The 16450-nt window shown below is 41.4% G+C and overlaps 1 protein-coding gene across 1 annotated transcript; it reads right to left on the bottom strand.

The window, feature by feature from the left end:
* Positions 1 to 7894: 7894 nt before the first annotated feature.
* LOC131252789 (mannose-1-phosphate guanylyltransferase 1-like) lies at positions 7895 to 10563 on the bottom strand. The gene is made up of 4 exons (XM_058253483.1): positions 10234 to 10563; positions 9494 to 9556; positions 9164 to 9403; positions 7895 to 8866 (listed from the first exon to the last, which is right to left on the bottom strand). The coding sequence occupies exons 1-4, from the start codon at positions 10342 to 10344 to the stop codon at positions 8195 to 8197; spliced, it is 1086 nt and encodes a 361-aa protein (XP_058109466.1). The 5' UTR covers positions 10345 to 10563; the 3' UTR covers positions 7895 to 8194.
* Positions 10564 to 16450: the final 5887 nt, after the last annotated feature.

Below are 16450 nucleotides of genomic sequence, written 5' to 3'. Positions count from 1 at the left end.
CAGAGCACCGACCACCAGCCCTTGGCTGGTGGCAGGGGGAGTAACCAATCCGTTTCCCTGGATGGTGCTGTGGGCCCCACCATGATGTACTTGTTTTATCCATGCCATCCATCCATTTTGGATCATTATTTCAGGGCATGATTAAAAAACGAAGAAGATCTAAATATTTTGGATCACTACTTTAGGACATGATTCAAAAAATGAGGAAGATCAAAGGTGAACCACAACAAAGGAAACCGTGGTGATTTAATGCTCACCATTAAAAACTTCGTGAGGCCCACTGCAATGTTTATTAGCCATCCAACCTATTGATAAGGTTACACAAACCTGGATGACGGGAAAACACAAATATCGGCTTGACCCAAAACTTTTGTGGTCCCTAATAAGTTTTTAATGGTAGGCGTTCACTCACCACTATTTTCTATGGTGTGGTCCACCTGACATTTGGATCTGCCTCATTTTTGAGCTCATGCCATAAAATGAGTCGGAAATTTGGATAGACTGCATGGATAAAACACAAAATCATGGTGGGCCCACAGAGCAACGCCCATTTTCTATCATTCATATGAGAAAATAACGAACAGCCTAATCGTCCATTTTTTGTACATGTGGCTTACCCAACAGCTGATCAACTTATGTCTTGAACGAATAATCCACATGGTTGGTCCCACCTGATAAATGCCTCGCACTAACAAAACCTCCGTGCCATTGGACCGAGTTAGTCTGATTGATTGTCCCATTGCCAACGGTCTGGATCAACTATCCGTGTGCCCAATTGTATCTACTGGATGCACATCCAGCAATAACTGTCCCGTTACATAAGACCCGTATAATTCCTCTATCACAGTTAGGAAAAGGCCAGACCCAGGCCAAATTGTAATGAAATTTGCTTGCATTTACAGTGCGGAAGTGGCCTTCAAGTTGCAGTTATACTCCTTCCATATAGTTTGTTTGTATCTCCCCCTTGTAGTATACTTCGTATCATGAACATATTTTGAATTAAAAATGAGAATTCGTTGTTTCCTTCTTTCTTATATTAAGTTATTATTTGCATTACATGTATTTTAAATATATTGGCCTATTTTTATGGTTCACCTAATGATTAGTTTAGCTTAAAAATCAGCTTTAATTATTCACTTACTACTGTATTTAAATAAAATAACAAACTTTCAGGCCAAACTCTTACACTCGTTAATCAGATTTTGAACCATTTACCCAATATCTATTTGGAGTGAAATACACAGCTTTAAAATAACTAACTTATAAGTTACCCAACATAAAACCAGGCTGATATTTTCATCAGGTGATTTTCATGGTGGGGCCAACCTTTTGGACGGTTTGGATCGGAACTCAGTGGATGGATTAGTTGTATGCATATGAATGGGCCTATGGGCTGAGCATGTCTCACATACCTTCAAGCTCAACAACCCATCTTATTTTCCCACATATCAAGAGTCCAAAATAGAGCCGGGCATCGAACCGAGTCATTGGATTGAGTCCTACTTGATTCATCAAATCTACATAGGTCGATTCGAACTTGATCCGATCCGGATCGAGTCCGGACATTTAACTCGAACCAATCCAATACATGGTTGGCCTCCGAACCGAGTTTGACTCGGCCGAGAAAACCGGGTCGGATCGGGTTGGGTACGATTCGGATTGTATGAATTTAATCCAACCGTTTCATGTAGTGTGGTCCACTTGACCTTCAAATATTCGCCTTTTTGTGCTCAAGGCCTAAAATAATATGTCAAAATAGATGAACGGCTTGGATAAAACATATATATCAAGGTGCGCCCAGAGACACGGAACTATCCATCTACCGTATCCACGCTTTTATCGGACATCTTCTACGCGTCATGACGCGGATGACATGCACTGTATAAAAGTGTAGTGACGTGCTTTTCACGCAAGTGCAAATGTGCACAGTGCATTGCTGTATTGCCGTCAGCAAGTTACGTAGGTCTAATCATGGGGTATGTGTTATATCCAAACCGTCCATCCATTTTCGTGGGGACTTTGCATTGTTGTATTAACGTTAGCAAGTTACGTGGGTCTAATCATGGGGTATGTGTTATATCCAAACCGCCCATCCATTAGGCGAGCTCGTCTTAAGGCTTGAGATGAAAAATAAGACAGATATAACTATCAAGTGGACCACACGAATTGTTTAACAATGAAAGTAACTTTACTATTTGTGGTGTGGTCTAGATGATCTTTGGATATTATTTATTTTTTGGATAATGTTTTATAATGATCTCTAAAAATATATGAACGGTGTAGATATAATAAATACATCACTTTGGGGCCCATATAACTTTCATCTCCTTTGAACCGTTCAGTACAACTCGGAGCTTGAGGAGCGTCGTGCTCGTCTTCGCACGACATGTACCTAGCCTAGGCTACAACAACTATATGTTACCTGAGAAATGGATTGGCTACTCCCCTGCTGGTGTTCGGTGATCTATGGGCCCCACCATGATGTATGTATTTCATCGATACTGCTCATCCTTTTTACGATCATTTTAAGGCTTGATACAAAATATTAGAAGGATAAAAATCTCGGGTGGACCACACCACAGGAAAACAATAATAATTGGATATCCTCCATTAAAATCCTCCTAAGGCCCACTATACTGTTTATTCAACATCCAATCTGTTGATTAGGTCATACAGACTCCGATTAGGGAAAAACAAAGATCGGCTTGATCTAAAACTTTTCTAGCCCCAAAAGGTTTTTAATAATTGAAGTTCACTCAACACACGTTTCCTGTAATGTGGTCCACTTGAGATTGGGATATACCAAATTTTCTGTGTCATACCATAAAATGGTCTACGAAAATAGATGAAGGGTGTGGATGAAACACATACATCATGGTGTGTGCCACAGAACACCGACCACCAGCCATTGGCTGGTGGCAGGGGGAGTAGCCAGTCCGTTTCCGATATTTTGTGCCCAAACTGGTAACAAGCCGCCACTATACGTGGTCTCCCATTTCTTAAACATTTGTGACTGGTCTGCCGAAGATATTATCCTCTGCAAACCCTGCTTCACTTAGCGATTTTCGGGAGATGGTCCACTTGAAATTTATTTATTTCATGCGCCACACCTTAAAATAAGCTGAAAAATGTGATGAACCGCACATGCATCAAGGTAGGCCCCACAGCCCGGTAAACACCTAGCCTGCTCCCATTTATGATTTAAAATAATAATAATAAAAAATCTATATGCTCCCACACCATATAAATTTAGTTTTTTAGGCCACACCATGTGAATTTATATGTTTTAAGCATGACTTAGAAATGTTAAGTATGACTTTTGAGCTCTATGATGAGCATGATGAGCACTAAAAGTCACGTTTCCACGTAGACGACAGGTCAGATGAACATGCCACGTGGGCCCACAATACACCGGTGCCACTGGATATTGAATGCCTTTGAACTGCGATGGGAAGCTAGGTGGGACCCACTGCGATGTTGGTGAGAAATCCATCTAGCAAAATGGATGGATTGGGTGAATTTCTCATAAACATTATGATGGGCCCCACCTAACTTCCTCTAACATGAAGTTCCTGCTGCATGTCATAACCGGCATGCATGGTTAGATGGATATGTTTGGACTTTGTAGCCAAAGGGAGTCATGAAGTCTCTTAGTTGAAATAAAATAAAACAAGTGTCTAAAACGAAACCCAAACGCTATTGGCTTTCATAATCTTCACCCACTACCATTAAAATAAAATAGGATGCTGATATATCAATAGTTATGATGCGGCCTTTTTTTTTTTTTTTCCTTTACCGTCAACATCAACATGTCATGGATTCGATCCGTCATTATCATCTGAAACAAAAATCAGGATGGTCCACTAATAAAGGAGGGCCATACCGGCACAATGAGTCGTACCTTTGGATTCCCAATTGATATGATGTTATGTCTAGAGTTGTATACGAGTCGAGCTAGCTCGATAAACTGGCTCAAATTAACTCGTTTGAGCTCGTTTCGACTCGAATCGCAAAAAGGTTCGGATAAGGCCAAGCGTAAGTAACTGTAGCTCGAATAAAATCAAGTCGAGTTCGAGGTTGGTCAGGCTAGGCCCACTTCGATATATATATATATATATATATATATATATATATATATATATATATATATATATATATATATATATATATAAAGTTTAAAAAATAAAAATAAAAACTTTGTCTTTTCCTTTTAATACCCTACCCAAGTCGAGTGACTATGCAAGCGAGCGGTCGACTTCCAAGTAGAAATCCACGGCACCACCGGCCACGAACAGGCGTCCGACTTCCGAGCGGCACCACCCGGTAGCCGAGCTGGCGTCGACTTCCAACAAATCCAAGCGGCCACCACGACCAACGAGTGGGCATTCGACTTAGCAGAATTCGGCAAGCACCACCCGACCTCCGAGCGTCCAGGCAAGTCGAGCGCGACCCACCCCACCTCCCTTTCTCTCTCAATCTCTCTACTCTCTACTCTCTTGTGTCTATATATATATATATATATATATATATATATATATATATTAATGCAATTATTTACAAAGGAGAGGAGAGTCTGAATCATACACAAACATCAACTTCTAAAATAATCAAAAATAATTGATGACACGATTGAGAACATAAGAGAGACTGTGAAGTATACAGGGGTTACCACCAAGACTTAGTATGTAGAATGACATACTCCAATGTTTACATGTTGGAACTCAAAAAATATTAAAGTTAGATGTGTTCACCTGTTGGAATTCAACCTATGAAATGTTATATGCGGCAGTGGAGTTGAAAAATGCATTCCAAAAATTTGCAGTTTGTGATAAGACATATGCTTGGTTACCTGGTGAAGATGATTGGAGAATAGCTGAAGAGGTTCATAGTTTTTTTTTTAGTTTACTATGACTGCACAAAACTATTTTTCAAAAATAAATATCCAATGACAAATTTGTTTATTTTAAAGCTTCGGAAGATTAAGGATGCTCGTTAAAGAAATGTCGCAACAGGTCCAAATTATATTCAGAATATGACGCTAAATATTTAGGTGAAATTTGAAAAGTACTGAAGCGAATGTCACCTATTGATGGCTTTAGCTATTGTACTTGATCCTCGCTGCAAAATGAAAATGGTTGGTTAAGTTTATAAGAAGATTTATCTGTTTGACAATGATGCTATTAAAACATCTAATGTTCGTGTGGCAATTGAAGAATTGTACTCTTCTTATGTGGACAATTCTTCTAAAAGTCAGGACATTCAAGTTATGAATGAACACGACTCCAGTTCGGTTATAGATGATGACAATTTTCTCGATAAGTACTTCTCAGCCTTAAAACAAGATAAAGCGAGTCAGCAAACAAATGAGTCAGAATTATAAGTATATCTCAAGGAGCCAGTCATGAAGGTCTCTACCCAAGACTTTTATATTTTAGACTGATGGAAGACTAAAACTCGTGAAAGAAAATACCCTACATTGTCGTTAATCGCTCGAGATATTTTATCAATTCCGAGAACAACAATGGTATCAGAGTCTGCATTTAGCACCGGTAGTAGGGTGGTGAACAAGTATTGAAACTCTCTTACACCCAAAACAATAGAAGCGCTCATTTGTACGCAAGATTGGTTACGTCCAATTTGAGGTGGTAATTCATTTGATGGAGAGAATTATAAAGAAGATGAGACCGACACTGCATCTTCATATGTTTAAAGTTTAAACACCGTTTTAAATATTTTGGACATATTGATCTTATTATTTGTTCAGTTGTTTAGTCTATGGTTTTCTTATAACATTCTCATATTTTTATTAGTTAGCTTGTATTAACTTGTTATGTACTGCCATTGCACTTGTCTCCGTTCCAACAATCTTGATTTTTTATTATTATAAAATAATATCAACTTGACTCGAGTCGACTCAATCTCAGCTCAACTCGACTCGACTCGAACTAGCAAGCTGAGTTGAGCTCAAGGGGTGAGCTCGAAGATCGAGTCGAAATAAATTGGCTAAAAATACACTTATCTGGTCGGGGAGGAGATGCAAACTCATGTCTTAATGCCTCACAGGAAGTACGAATTCTATTCCATACTCTCTTAGAATCAAATAAGAAAACCCCAACCCCTCCACACCAAATTCAACTAGCCATAAAAAAATATCATAACAAGCCTATTATAATATATGAAGATTTAAGAATAGAGAGAGTGTAACAAATTAGTAAGAAAGAAGAAGAGAAAAATGCCAAATTAAAATCTCTAAAAGAAGAACAATTGAAACTTGCCTTGAAAATAAGTATGGAAGAGGTGGAGGCATATAAATATCAATGTTCTCCAAGACAACAGGACGTCGAGTCAGGGCCGAGCGTGGAAACAAAGAAGAGCCACAAAATATCAAAGTTTCTCTCCAGGCTCTCTCCATTCTATAAGATGTTAGGAACTCCTTATAAATTGGCTTATAAAGAAGAATTGAAAAAGTTTGTTAAATCTATACAGGAACATGATGGTGAAGTTTCACCACCTTCTGATTCAAAAGAAGTAAACAATTACCTAGGAGAAGATAACACATCTGGATCTGCAAACATATTTCATGTTGACAAAAGCGATGGATCGGGTCAGGTTCAGATGAAGGTGATTACTCTCTTATCCGACGGTCGAAAAGGCCTTCCTCATATGGACCATTTTAACAAGACGCCCATGAATTTTGAGGGAGTTTATGGTTTTCTAGTAACATTTTCATATTGTTATTTAGTAGCTTGTATTAATTTGTTATGTACCGCCATTGCACCTGTCCCAGTTCTAACAATCTTGATTTTTTATCATTTTAATTATTTTATAATAATTTGTAAAATAATATTAACTCGACTTGACTCGAATAGCTCGCTCGATCTGACTCGATCCCAACTTGACTCAACTCGACTCAGCGAGTCGAGTTGACCTAAAGGGGTGAGCTCAAATACCGAGTCAAGCTGAGCTCGAGCTTGGCTCATGGTAGGGAAGAGCTGAGCCGAGCTTGGCCTAGCTCGACTCGAACTCGACTCTACTAGTGGATTCAGGTGATCACCATCTGGCTAGACAGTCGAGTCGTGGTGTGATGTATGGGTTTTTATCTTCACCGTACATCCATTTTTCCATATCATGATCCCAAAAATGATTTAGATCCAAGCCTCAAGTGGACCACACCACATGAAGCAGCGATAATAATAACGCCCACTGTTGAAACCTTCCTAGAGCCCACCATGATGTTAGGCCCATGTCCTAAAAACTCAACGTCATTTATGATTTAGGTGGACCACACAATTAGAAACATCCATGATTTAGATGGACCACACAGTTAGAAACCGTGTGCAGATCTCATCCATGATTCAGGTGGACCACACAATTGGGGGAGAGGTTTGTGAACTGATTTCAAACACCACCAAAGATGAGCTAGGTTGATCTGATTTGATTTGAATATGAGATATGATCAGATTTGATTTTTTTTTGTGGGAGTAACCATCGGGTGTGGGTTGTGCTAATACGTCCCACCAGAATCGCAAGTCTAAGTCAGCCTAAGTTTGTGGCACTAGACATAATACATTGAATTTCAAAGTACTTAATTTACTCTCATCCAAACAAAATTTTGAAGTCATTTACTTTCAATTCCATTTCCCATTTACCTCCACTTACAGGCTCCCAAACAAGCCTTCAAATTAATTCAATCTTCCCCATTATTTCCAAAAGCCGGGTAGAATTGCTATTGGACCAAAAATACAATTCCATACCACCTAATCCCACGTTCCAAACAAGCCCCAAGTGGGCCTGCAAGTACGTAACAGGTGGGCCATTGGGAATGAATGGTACAAACAGGATTGAAATTCGGCCTCCCTGCCTCCATCTATAACACACTAATTAACAACCAGTATAGAGAAAAGCAACTAAACTACAATATAAAATAAAAAAAGGCATTCCAAACAAATTACAAAGGGTCCCCACTAGTATAAACAGTCGGGTATATACACCGAGAATTGCTTGTAAAAAGACAATACACCACAAAACCAGTGTATGCACCCGCCCCCCCAACAAGAGACCAGCAGAACTCGCTGAAACAACGAACCTTAGATACACTTGAGATAGAGAGCGAAAGAAGGATGAAAGAGAAGAAAAGAGAAAACAAACATCTAAAAACATTATCAATATCCGGCACACAAGTCAGCTCTCTCACTCACATGACTATCTCAGGCTTCAGGATGCTGGATTTGATCTCCTTGTGGGGCAGCACAACCCCACCATTGCTGTATATCTCATCGCATAGGTGGACGTCCTCCCCAAGGATGGTCATGTTCTCGACACGGGCCCACTGCCCCACCGTAGAGTGCCACCCGATGATGCTGCTGGAGATGCACGCATGTTTCTTGATGCGGACCCCACGCATGACCGTGCACCGGGATAGCCTCACCCCAGACTCGACCACGCAGTTCGGCCCGATCGCCACGTCTGGGCCAATCAGGCAGCCCTCCCCAATGACTGCACTCTCATGGACCAGGACGTTCCCCACAATGTGGGGCCCGACAGCTAGCCGGGAAGGAGAGTTCTTCCGGAGGGAGTTCAGATACAACCCCAGGCCTGTGATGTAATCCCTTGGCTGCCCAATGTCCATCCAGAATCCAGGTAAGACCATTGCATAGAGCTTTTGCTCTGCAGCAATCTTAGGGAAGACCTCTTTCTCAATCGAAGTGGGCCGCAATTGGATCCGGTCGATGACGGAGGGATTCAGCAGGTAGATCCCGGCATTAATCTTGTTGCCCACGAAGATCTTCGGTTTCTCTACAAACTTCTCTACTTTCCCAGTCTTCTCCTCCATGACCACGACGCCGTACTTTGATGGTTCATCTACCTATTCAAGTTAATGGAATTTCTTATGATTCAAGCCATTTGAGCAGGGGAGGTTTCTGACCTACCCTGAAGAATCAACAAGCAAACAATAGAGAGAGAGAGAGAGAGAAATCAATAATTGAGGAGATCTGGTGGGTCCACCATGGATATATAGGGAGATCCATTGAGGAGATCTTTTTTTCAGGGTATGCCCATTATTAATTCAGCAGCCTGGATAGCTGAACATGGGCCCTAGGAACACGATGAAAAAATAAAATTGAAGGTTTCACATAGAGAAATGATAGATATGCAATTATACCTTGGTTACCATTATTGAAGCCTCTCCACCATGAGCTCTGTGGAATTCGATCATTTGCCTGAGCGGGTACTCACTGATAACATCGCTGTTGAGTACGAAGAAAGGCTCACCGGAACCATCTAGCAGCTTATCCTTGGCTAGAGCCAGGGGACCTGCAGTGCCCATTGGCTCGTTCTCCTGCGAGCAAGTGATCTTCATCCCCAGCTTGCTCTCGAATTCCTTCAAGAAGTTCAGCATCACCTGCAAAGCAAAAACACGGCTTGACATCATCAATATTTTAAAACAGAAAATCAGCTGCAAAATGATTTGGTTGAGGTTCGTTTCTCTTACCTCTGGTTGGTAATTGATGGCTAGAACAACTTCTGTCACTCCAATAGCTTTCAGAGCTTCAATCTGAAAAAAATAAAATAAAATCAGAAACATAGACAGATTACAGTTAATTTACGCAATTTACTTACCCCATATCTATCGTAAGACATGAAACTGCAAATTCATCTACAAAGATTCAGAGGATAAATTTGAAAAAAAAAACACACTGGAAGTTTCTGGAAGCAAGCTTGGGGGATTCAAGTGTCTAATATAGAGTTTGTTTGGATGCAACCCAAAATGCAATTGGTTTGATTTTTATTTTTTATTTTTGCAGACCAATGGCATAATCTGTCCTCCCCTGCATTTGAGATGGTTCGGATTGTCGGATGCCGTTAATTCCAACTTGTCTACCCGAAATCAACATCAGCAACATATGCTGAAAATGATTTGGAGCGCAAAGGTGGGAACACAGTATCCTGCCTATCATCAATTCTGATTACCATGCCAAACATAGAGAACTGCACCCTAAAGGGTTCTTCTCATCTTCCATAGGAAACTGGATTTCAGATATGATATATATCCAGACAAGCAAAACAAGAATAGAACATAAACTTATGCAAACGATTATCAATTCATCGGAAATCAACAGTAGAGAAACGCATAAACAGATCCAGCCCATAGGGGGGAAAAAAGAAAAAGAAAAAGTAAAAAAGAGAAATGCTCCTCTTCAATTTCAAAGAGATGGACTCATGGGGTATTACCTGATGCAGAATCATGGGTTTGTTAGCAAAATCCACAAGCGGCTTCGGAATGCTGAGAGTCAATGGCCACAGACGCATACCGAACCCTCCGACGAGAATGAGTGCCTTCATCGTTGCACGGAGAACCAACTACTCTTGTTGATCTATCACAAAATCACCCCCAAAATTTAAGAATTTAACATAAACCATGCAGAAATTCAAAACAAAATATGCCAGAAATTCAACACATATGAGAGCCTAGCCTAAATCAGGCAAAGTTGTTGGCCTCAGCGTGCCAGGTGTGAAACTGAACCTGCCATGGATTCTAACAGCTGCTGAGAGGAGGAGAAGACAGACCAGATCTGGATGGGGAATTTAAGAAAACCGACTGCAAGAATTTAAAGGTGGATTTCATGAATGCATCATGGTGGGGCCTAATCTCAGCCCATCCTTTTTACTTGTGTCAGTTGATGTGTAAAATATCTCATGTGGTACGGTACACAGGAGACTGGGACTATATATATATATATATATATATATATATATATATATATATATATATATATATATACAAGAAAGAAAACAAGATCTGCTGAGGTAGCAGAAACTTAACAGCCTAGGAATATCATGTCATAGTCGTTCAGACCATGTACAATGACCACCCATTCGAGAATCAGATTTTTGGCCCTAGTGCACACAGCTTGAAGTGAGGACTGCTTATCATTGAAGCATCTGTCATTCCTTTCCTCCCAGACTGACCACCAAATGGCAAGAATCGCCAATCTCCAAATACAAGTTTTGTTTTTGCCCAGCTTGAACTCGTGCCAAGATGCCTGCAGGTTTTAGGAGGAATTTGGGATACACTAGCTGATTTTGAAACGCTTGGAGAATTCAAACCAAACTTGGGCAATAAACGAACAATTAACCAGGAACGTGTCAGTTGAGTAAACATGTTAGAAGTTCAGACATTGACGAGTTGCATACTCCTCTTTCTCAGGTTATCAACTATAAGAATTCGATTTTTATCAACCAACTAGCCAAAGCAGATATATTTAGGGGGGGCAGAATACTTCCAGATAAATGGGGATGAGGGACCCGCTGGATTGAGAGTAGGGACGAGATGGGAGTAGAAGGATCTGACCGAGAAGACGCTGGATTTGTCTCGAGTCTAGATAAGTTTATCTGGAGAGGCCTGATCAGGTGAAGACTTAGAGATGCAATCGAGAAGGTCCACAAATTCGGCTAACTCCCAGTCATGAAGGTTTCTTGTACATTTTATGTCCCACACAATGCTGGCAGCAGATACAGCGAAGCAGCTAGCAACAAGAGCTTTCTTGTCTAGAGTCAGGCGGTAAATATTCGGGAATCGGACTTTCAGTAGCTCCTCACCCACCCACTGATCTTCCCAAAAGCAAATGGATGTTCCATTGCCTAGCTCAACACTGATGTTGTTGAGGTAAAATCCCCTTCCCTAAGGGAGAAGCTCTATATACCGACGACTCTCTAGTCCACCACCCGCTTGGCGAGGACCTGTATTTGCCTTTAATGATGGAGTTCCAGAGGGTACCTCCTTCAGTCCCCAATCTCCAGATCCACTTGCCGAGGAGGGCCTGGTTCATAATCTTCAAGTTTTTGATGCTAGCACCACCCTCTTGGAAGTGTTTGCAAACCTCTTGCCAATCAAGGAGATGCAGCTTCTTCTGGTTATTCTTCCCACTCCACAGAAAATCATGCCTCAGGTTGGACAGGGCTGCCTTGATGAGGGTGAGACGGCCTCTCAACGAGAGATACCTACATTTCCACCTTGCGAGAAACTTCTGAAATTTGTCAACAATCTTGTCCCACATCGATTTCGGGGGAGGGCTGATAGCGAGGGGGAGCCCCATGAAGGAAGGAAGGGAAGCTGAGGGACGGCCAAGGGATTCTGCATATCTAGAAATTTCGTATACCGAATAACTTCGACTTAGCCATATTGATATGCAGAACAGAAACTGCCTCAAAGCAAAATAGAGCTGTCCGGAGATTGGAGATGAATGTCGCAGAAGCTTCAGAAAAGATGAGGGTAATCATCTGCAAACTGGATGCGGGAAATTGGAGGGGACACCCTTGGCATCGCAATCCCTTTGAGAATACCTTCGTCCTGGCCTTTGAGCAGCATTTGACAGCATTTGGGAGAGGGCCTCACCAATCACAAGAAAAAGGAGAGGGGATAGGGTCTCCTTGGCGCAGACCTCTTGTGCTGTTAAAAAAACCTTTTGGGGTGCCGTTGAGAAGAACTGAAAAATGGGCTGAGCCAACACACGCTCCAATCCACCTTTCGCCAAATCCCATACAGATGAGCATGTATTGAAGAAAGCCCCAATCAACGTGATCGTAGGCCTTTTCGATATCCAGTTTGCATAGGACAGCCTTGTCTCCGGATTTGTGGCACGAATGGAGACATTCGTTGGCGATGAGAGCACAATCTACGATCTGTCTTCCCCTGATGAATGCACTCTGGTTTTTCGAGTTGACCTTCCTGAGAATAGACTTGAGTTGGGAAGATAAGACTTTAGCTAGTATCTTGTATGGGCCCCCGATCAAGCTAATAGGTCTGAATTCAGAGAAGGAAGAAGCACCGGCCACCTTAAGAATGAGAGAGATGAGAGAGAGCACACTTGAACTTCGTACACTTGAACTTTGTATCTGCCTCTTTTTAGATCATACTATATAATGATCTAGAAAAATGAATTGACGATGCAGATAAAACACATACATCATGGTGGGGCTCACAGAATGTATTCACAGTACCGGTGTTGTTGGAATCGGATTGGATGTGACCCTGGAATCACCTTAAGATGATGTGGCACTTAACGTTGGGCCCACTTTAATGTATTTATTTAATATCCATGTCATCCATCGGTTTTTAATATCATTTTAGGGTAGCCCAAAAATAAAGATGGTCCAAATCTGAAGTGCACTTAACATTAAAAACTTTTAAGGGGCAATCATAAAGTTTGTTTTCCTATGTTGATATGGTCACTGAAATACAAATATCGCTGGATCTAAAACTTTTGTAGCTCATTAATGGTCAATCCCCCTTTTTATTATGGTATGGTCCACCTGAGATTGGATCTGCTTTATTTTTGGGTTCATGCAGTAAAATGATTTGTAAAAACTGTGGATATAGAATACATGTATCAAGGTGGGGCCATGGTAACGGTTGCACCGAATCCACATGTAAATATGGGACACTACTAGGAAATGTGTAGGAAGGGGATTGCGTGGTGTACCACAAACCACCGAGCTCGATGGTGTATTGAAGTCACTAAGTTATGTAAGCTTCGCTTCCATTAATCCATTTTGTGAGATCATTTCAGGACTTGTTAAAAAAAGAGGCATATCCAAATCTCTAGTGAGCTACAACCGCGAAAAGTAGCAGAGACAATGATGCCTGCAATTGAAACTTGTAAGGTGTTCATGATGTCTATTTGCAATCCAACTGGGTCATAAGATCAACACTAGAGGTGGGCATCGAGTTGAGTTGGGTTGAGTTAGGGTTGATTCGAGTCAATTCGGTTTTGAAATAGGCCTGATCCAAACTCAACCCAACTTGGTACCGAGTCCGGCATGCACGACCCGATCCGAGTCCAATCCAGCTTGGGCTAATCACCACTCAGTCTAACCCAATCACAAGTACCAAGTTGGGTCGAGTCGGGTCGGGTCGGGTGTGGCAGGTATCCGTGGGCTAAAATCGCAACTCAAAACCTAGATTCAACTTGATAGAATTGCAGCCTCTCCATCGGCTACATGGCATCTTAGATCTAAAACAGCACTCGAGTTTTTATATATATATATATATATATATATAACACACGCACACACACGACCACACACTCACGCCTCAGTGGGATTTCACCACCTATAGTGCTCGAACCCTTGACCAGGTGTTGAAAATCCTAAGAGTCTACCACTGGAGCAAGAGCAAGGACCCTTGGCCAGGCTGATATTTGTCCCTTCATCCATCTCAAGGTTGGATGGAAAATAAACATTTGATGGGACCCCAAGATGTTTTAACGGTGGATGCTCAATTACCACTGTCTCCTGCGGTCTGGTCCACCGGAGATTTGATTTGAGTCCGCTGCATTTGTTAAAAAAAATATCATACCTAAAATGAACTTTTCAAATGGATGGAAAACACGAATATCGGCTTAATCCAAAACTTTGGCCTAGAGAAGTTTTAATGGTAGGCGTGCAATCAACATTGTTTTGTGGTATGGTCCACTTTGAGATTTGAATCTATCTCATTTTTAGTCTGTACCCTAAAATGATATTACAAAATGATTAAAATTTTGGATCAACCCTTAAAATGAGTTGGAAGAATGTATGGACGGCGTGGATAAACGAAATACATTCACGGTGGGCCCAACAAAATTTACTAAGTATGATAGACATATACACGCGAAGGAAAATCCTATCAGTCGTGATAAATGGCCCATAGTATTCTTTAATCCAGACCATTGATCTATTGCGGGATCAATTATCTTCAGACAATTTCTCGGAAGGAAAATCCTATCAGTTCATCTTGTAACCAACCAATGGACGGTTGAGAATAGAATTACATTAACTTTCCACATTGATAAACGGCCCATTGCCGTTGTCACACCAAAAACCAACGGTCTAGATCATTAAAGGATGGCCCCTCTCGTCCCAAACGGTGAGTTCACCTAATGAACGGCTGAGGTTTCTACACGTCTCCCTGCTCGATATTAACCGTCCGATCATGGGTAGTTTTGGAATTATATACCGCATAATCGTAGCTTGTGAAAGGAGAAAGCTCCAAGTAAAAGCCTGACTGTATGTGGACGTCAGCCGGATTCTTAAACCGTAAAATGGATAAAAATATAAAAAAATTTGAAATCCGCCAGCTATATAAATAGACCGAAACAGTCGGGCTTTAGAGCGAAAGGAGGAGGCGAGGAAAAGCCGGCGAGAAAGTCAGATCGGGTCCGGAGAAAAGCCCCCGGATCTTTTTCCTACCGGCGAAGATCTGACGAAATTTCTGGTAAGATTTGAAATGCTTCGAAAGTTCTCTCTTTTTCACTGGTTTCGGCGATTTTTTTTTTTATATTGATTTCCCGGCAGATTTGGTTCTGGATAGCAATTTTCAAAGCTTTCTTGAGCCTTTTCAACATCTGGAAGTGGATTTTGATTGGTTTTTGGACGGTCGGATGTAGATCTTGTCGAGGAATCGGTAATGTAGATGAGATCTCAGATCTGGTTATGTCGCGTGATGTTCGATAGGATTTTGAAGATTACTCCATTTTTTTTCTTTTTCTTTCTACATCGAGTCTGTTCGTTTTCAGGATTTCTGGTTTATTCATCTTGATTTTTCTGAAATCCATGAGTCTTGCGAGGGATCTGGTTTTCTCGCAGCGTTTCTCGTATTTCACGACATTTTGGAGTGTTTCCCGAATATTCCTCGGCTTATTCCTCTGTATCCATGAGAGGATCTTTCCTCGTTCCGATCTTTGCATAAGATCTGGTTTCTTCGCTGCCTTTCTTTGAATTTCAAGAGATTTCATATTGTTTTTCTCGTCTGATTTTATAGCGAGATTTCCGATCTTTCCATAAGATCTTCTTCATGCCTTTAGCTGTTGGTTCATCTGCTCTGCTTTCTTTCGGTTTTTTCTTTTGATTTCCAGCATTTACTCGTTCTTCCATATCACCTTCAAATCCTCAAATCCAACCCATTCCGTCTTTTTTCTACGGAAAATTTGTAAAAATGCTGGAAAGATAACGCGTTTTTCAGCGTTTTCTTCTCGTTGTGGGAAATTACGTGTTGCCGCTCCATTTTCCGTATCGTGTGGGGGTCGACTCACTTGCGTGAGATGGACGGTGCTTAGCCGTACACGTCATAACATATCACCCGAATTCGTCAGCACGGCTACTATCACGCATGATTATTCGCCACATGTGCGAGATGCTAATGATCAGCTTTTATCTAACACATGCGTGCCATGTTGGCACGTGCAGCGATGCCCATCGTCATCCCTACCCTCCCCAGGCAGGCGGACGGGAGATCCCAACCGTCCTTCTGATGAGCTGCCACTTGTCAGCCTATGGTGTAGCTAGACTGTTGCACTCACATCGATTGCACTTAACGTATATGTACACCAATCCAGACCGTCCAAATCATGTGTTCGATTGCGGATGGAGCGGGGACAGAAAATCACACTGACGGAATGATACTAACCGT

This window comes from Magnolia sinica, chromosome 8 (assembly GCF_029962835.1).
Source record: "Magnolia sinica isolate HGM2019 chromosome 8, MsV1, whole genome shotgun sequence".
NCBI classification, from domain to species: Eukaryota; Viridiplantae; Streptophyta; class Magnoliopsida; order Magnoliales; family Magnoliaceae; genus Magnolia; species Magnolia sinica.
This window is presented reverse-complemented; position numbering and strand designations above follow the sequence as displayed.

Coding starts and splice junctions, on each gene's coding strand:
- LOC131252789 (XM_058253483.1), bottom strand. CDS start 10,344: ATGAAGGCACTCATTCTCGTCGGAGGGTTCGGTATGCGTCTGTGGCCA. Junction 9,404..9,493: donor CCATCAATTACCAACCAGAG/GTAAGAGAAACG, acceptor TTTGCTTTGCAG/GTGATGCTGAACTTCTTGAA. Junction 8,867..9,163: donor CTTCAATAATGGTAACCAAG/GTATAATTGCAT, acceptor TAACTTGAATAG/GTAGATGAACCATCAAAGTA.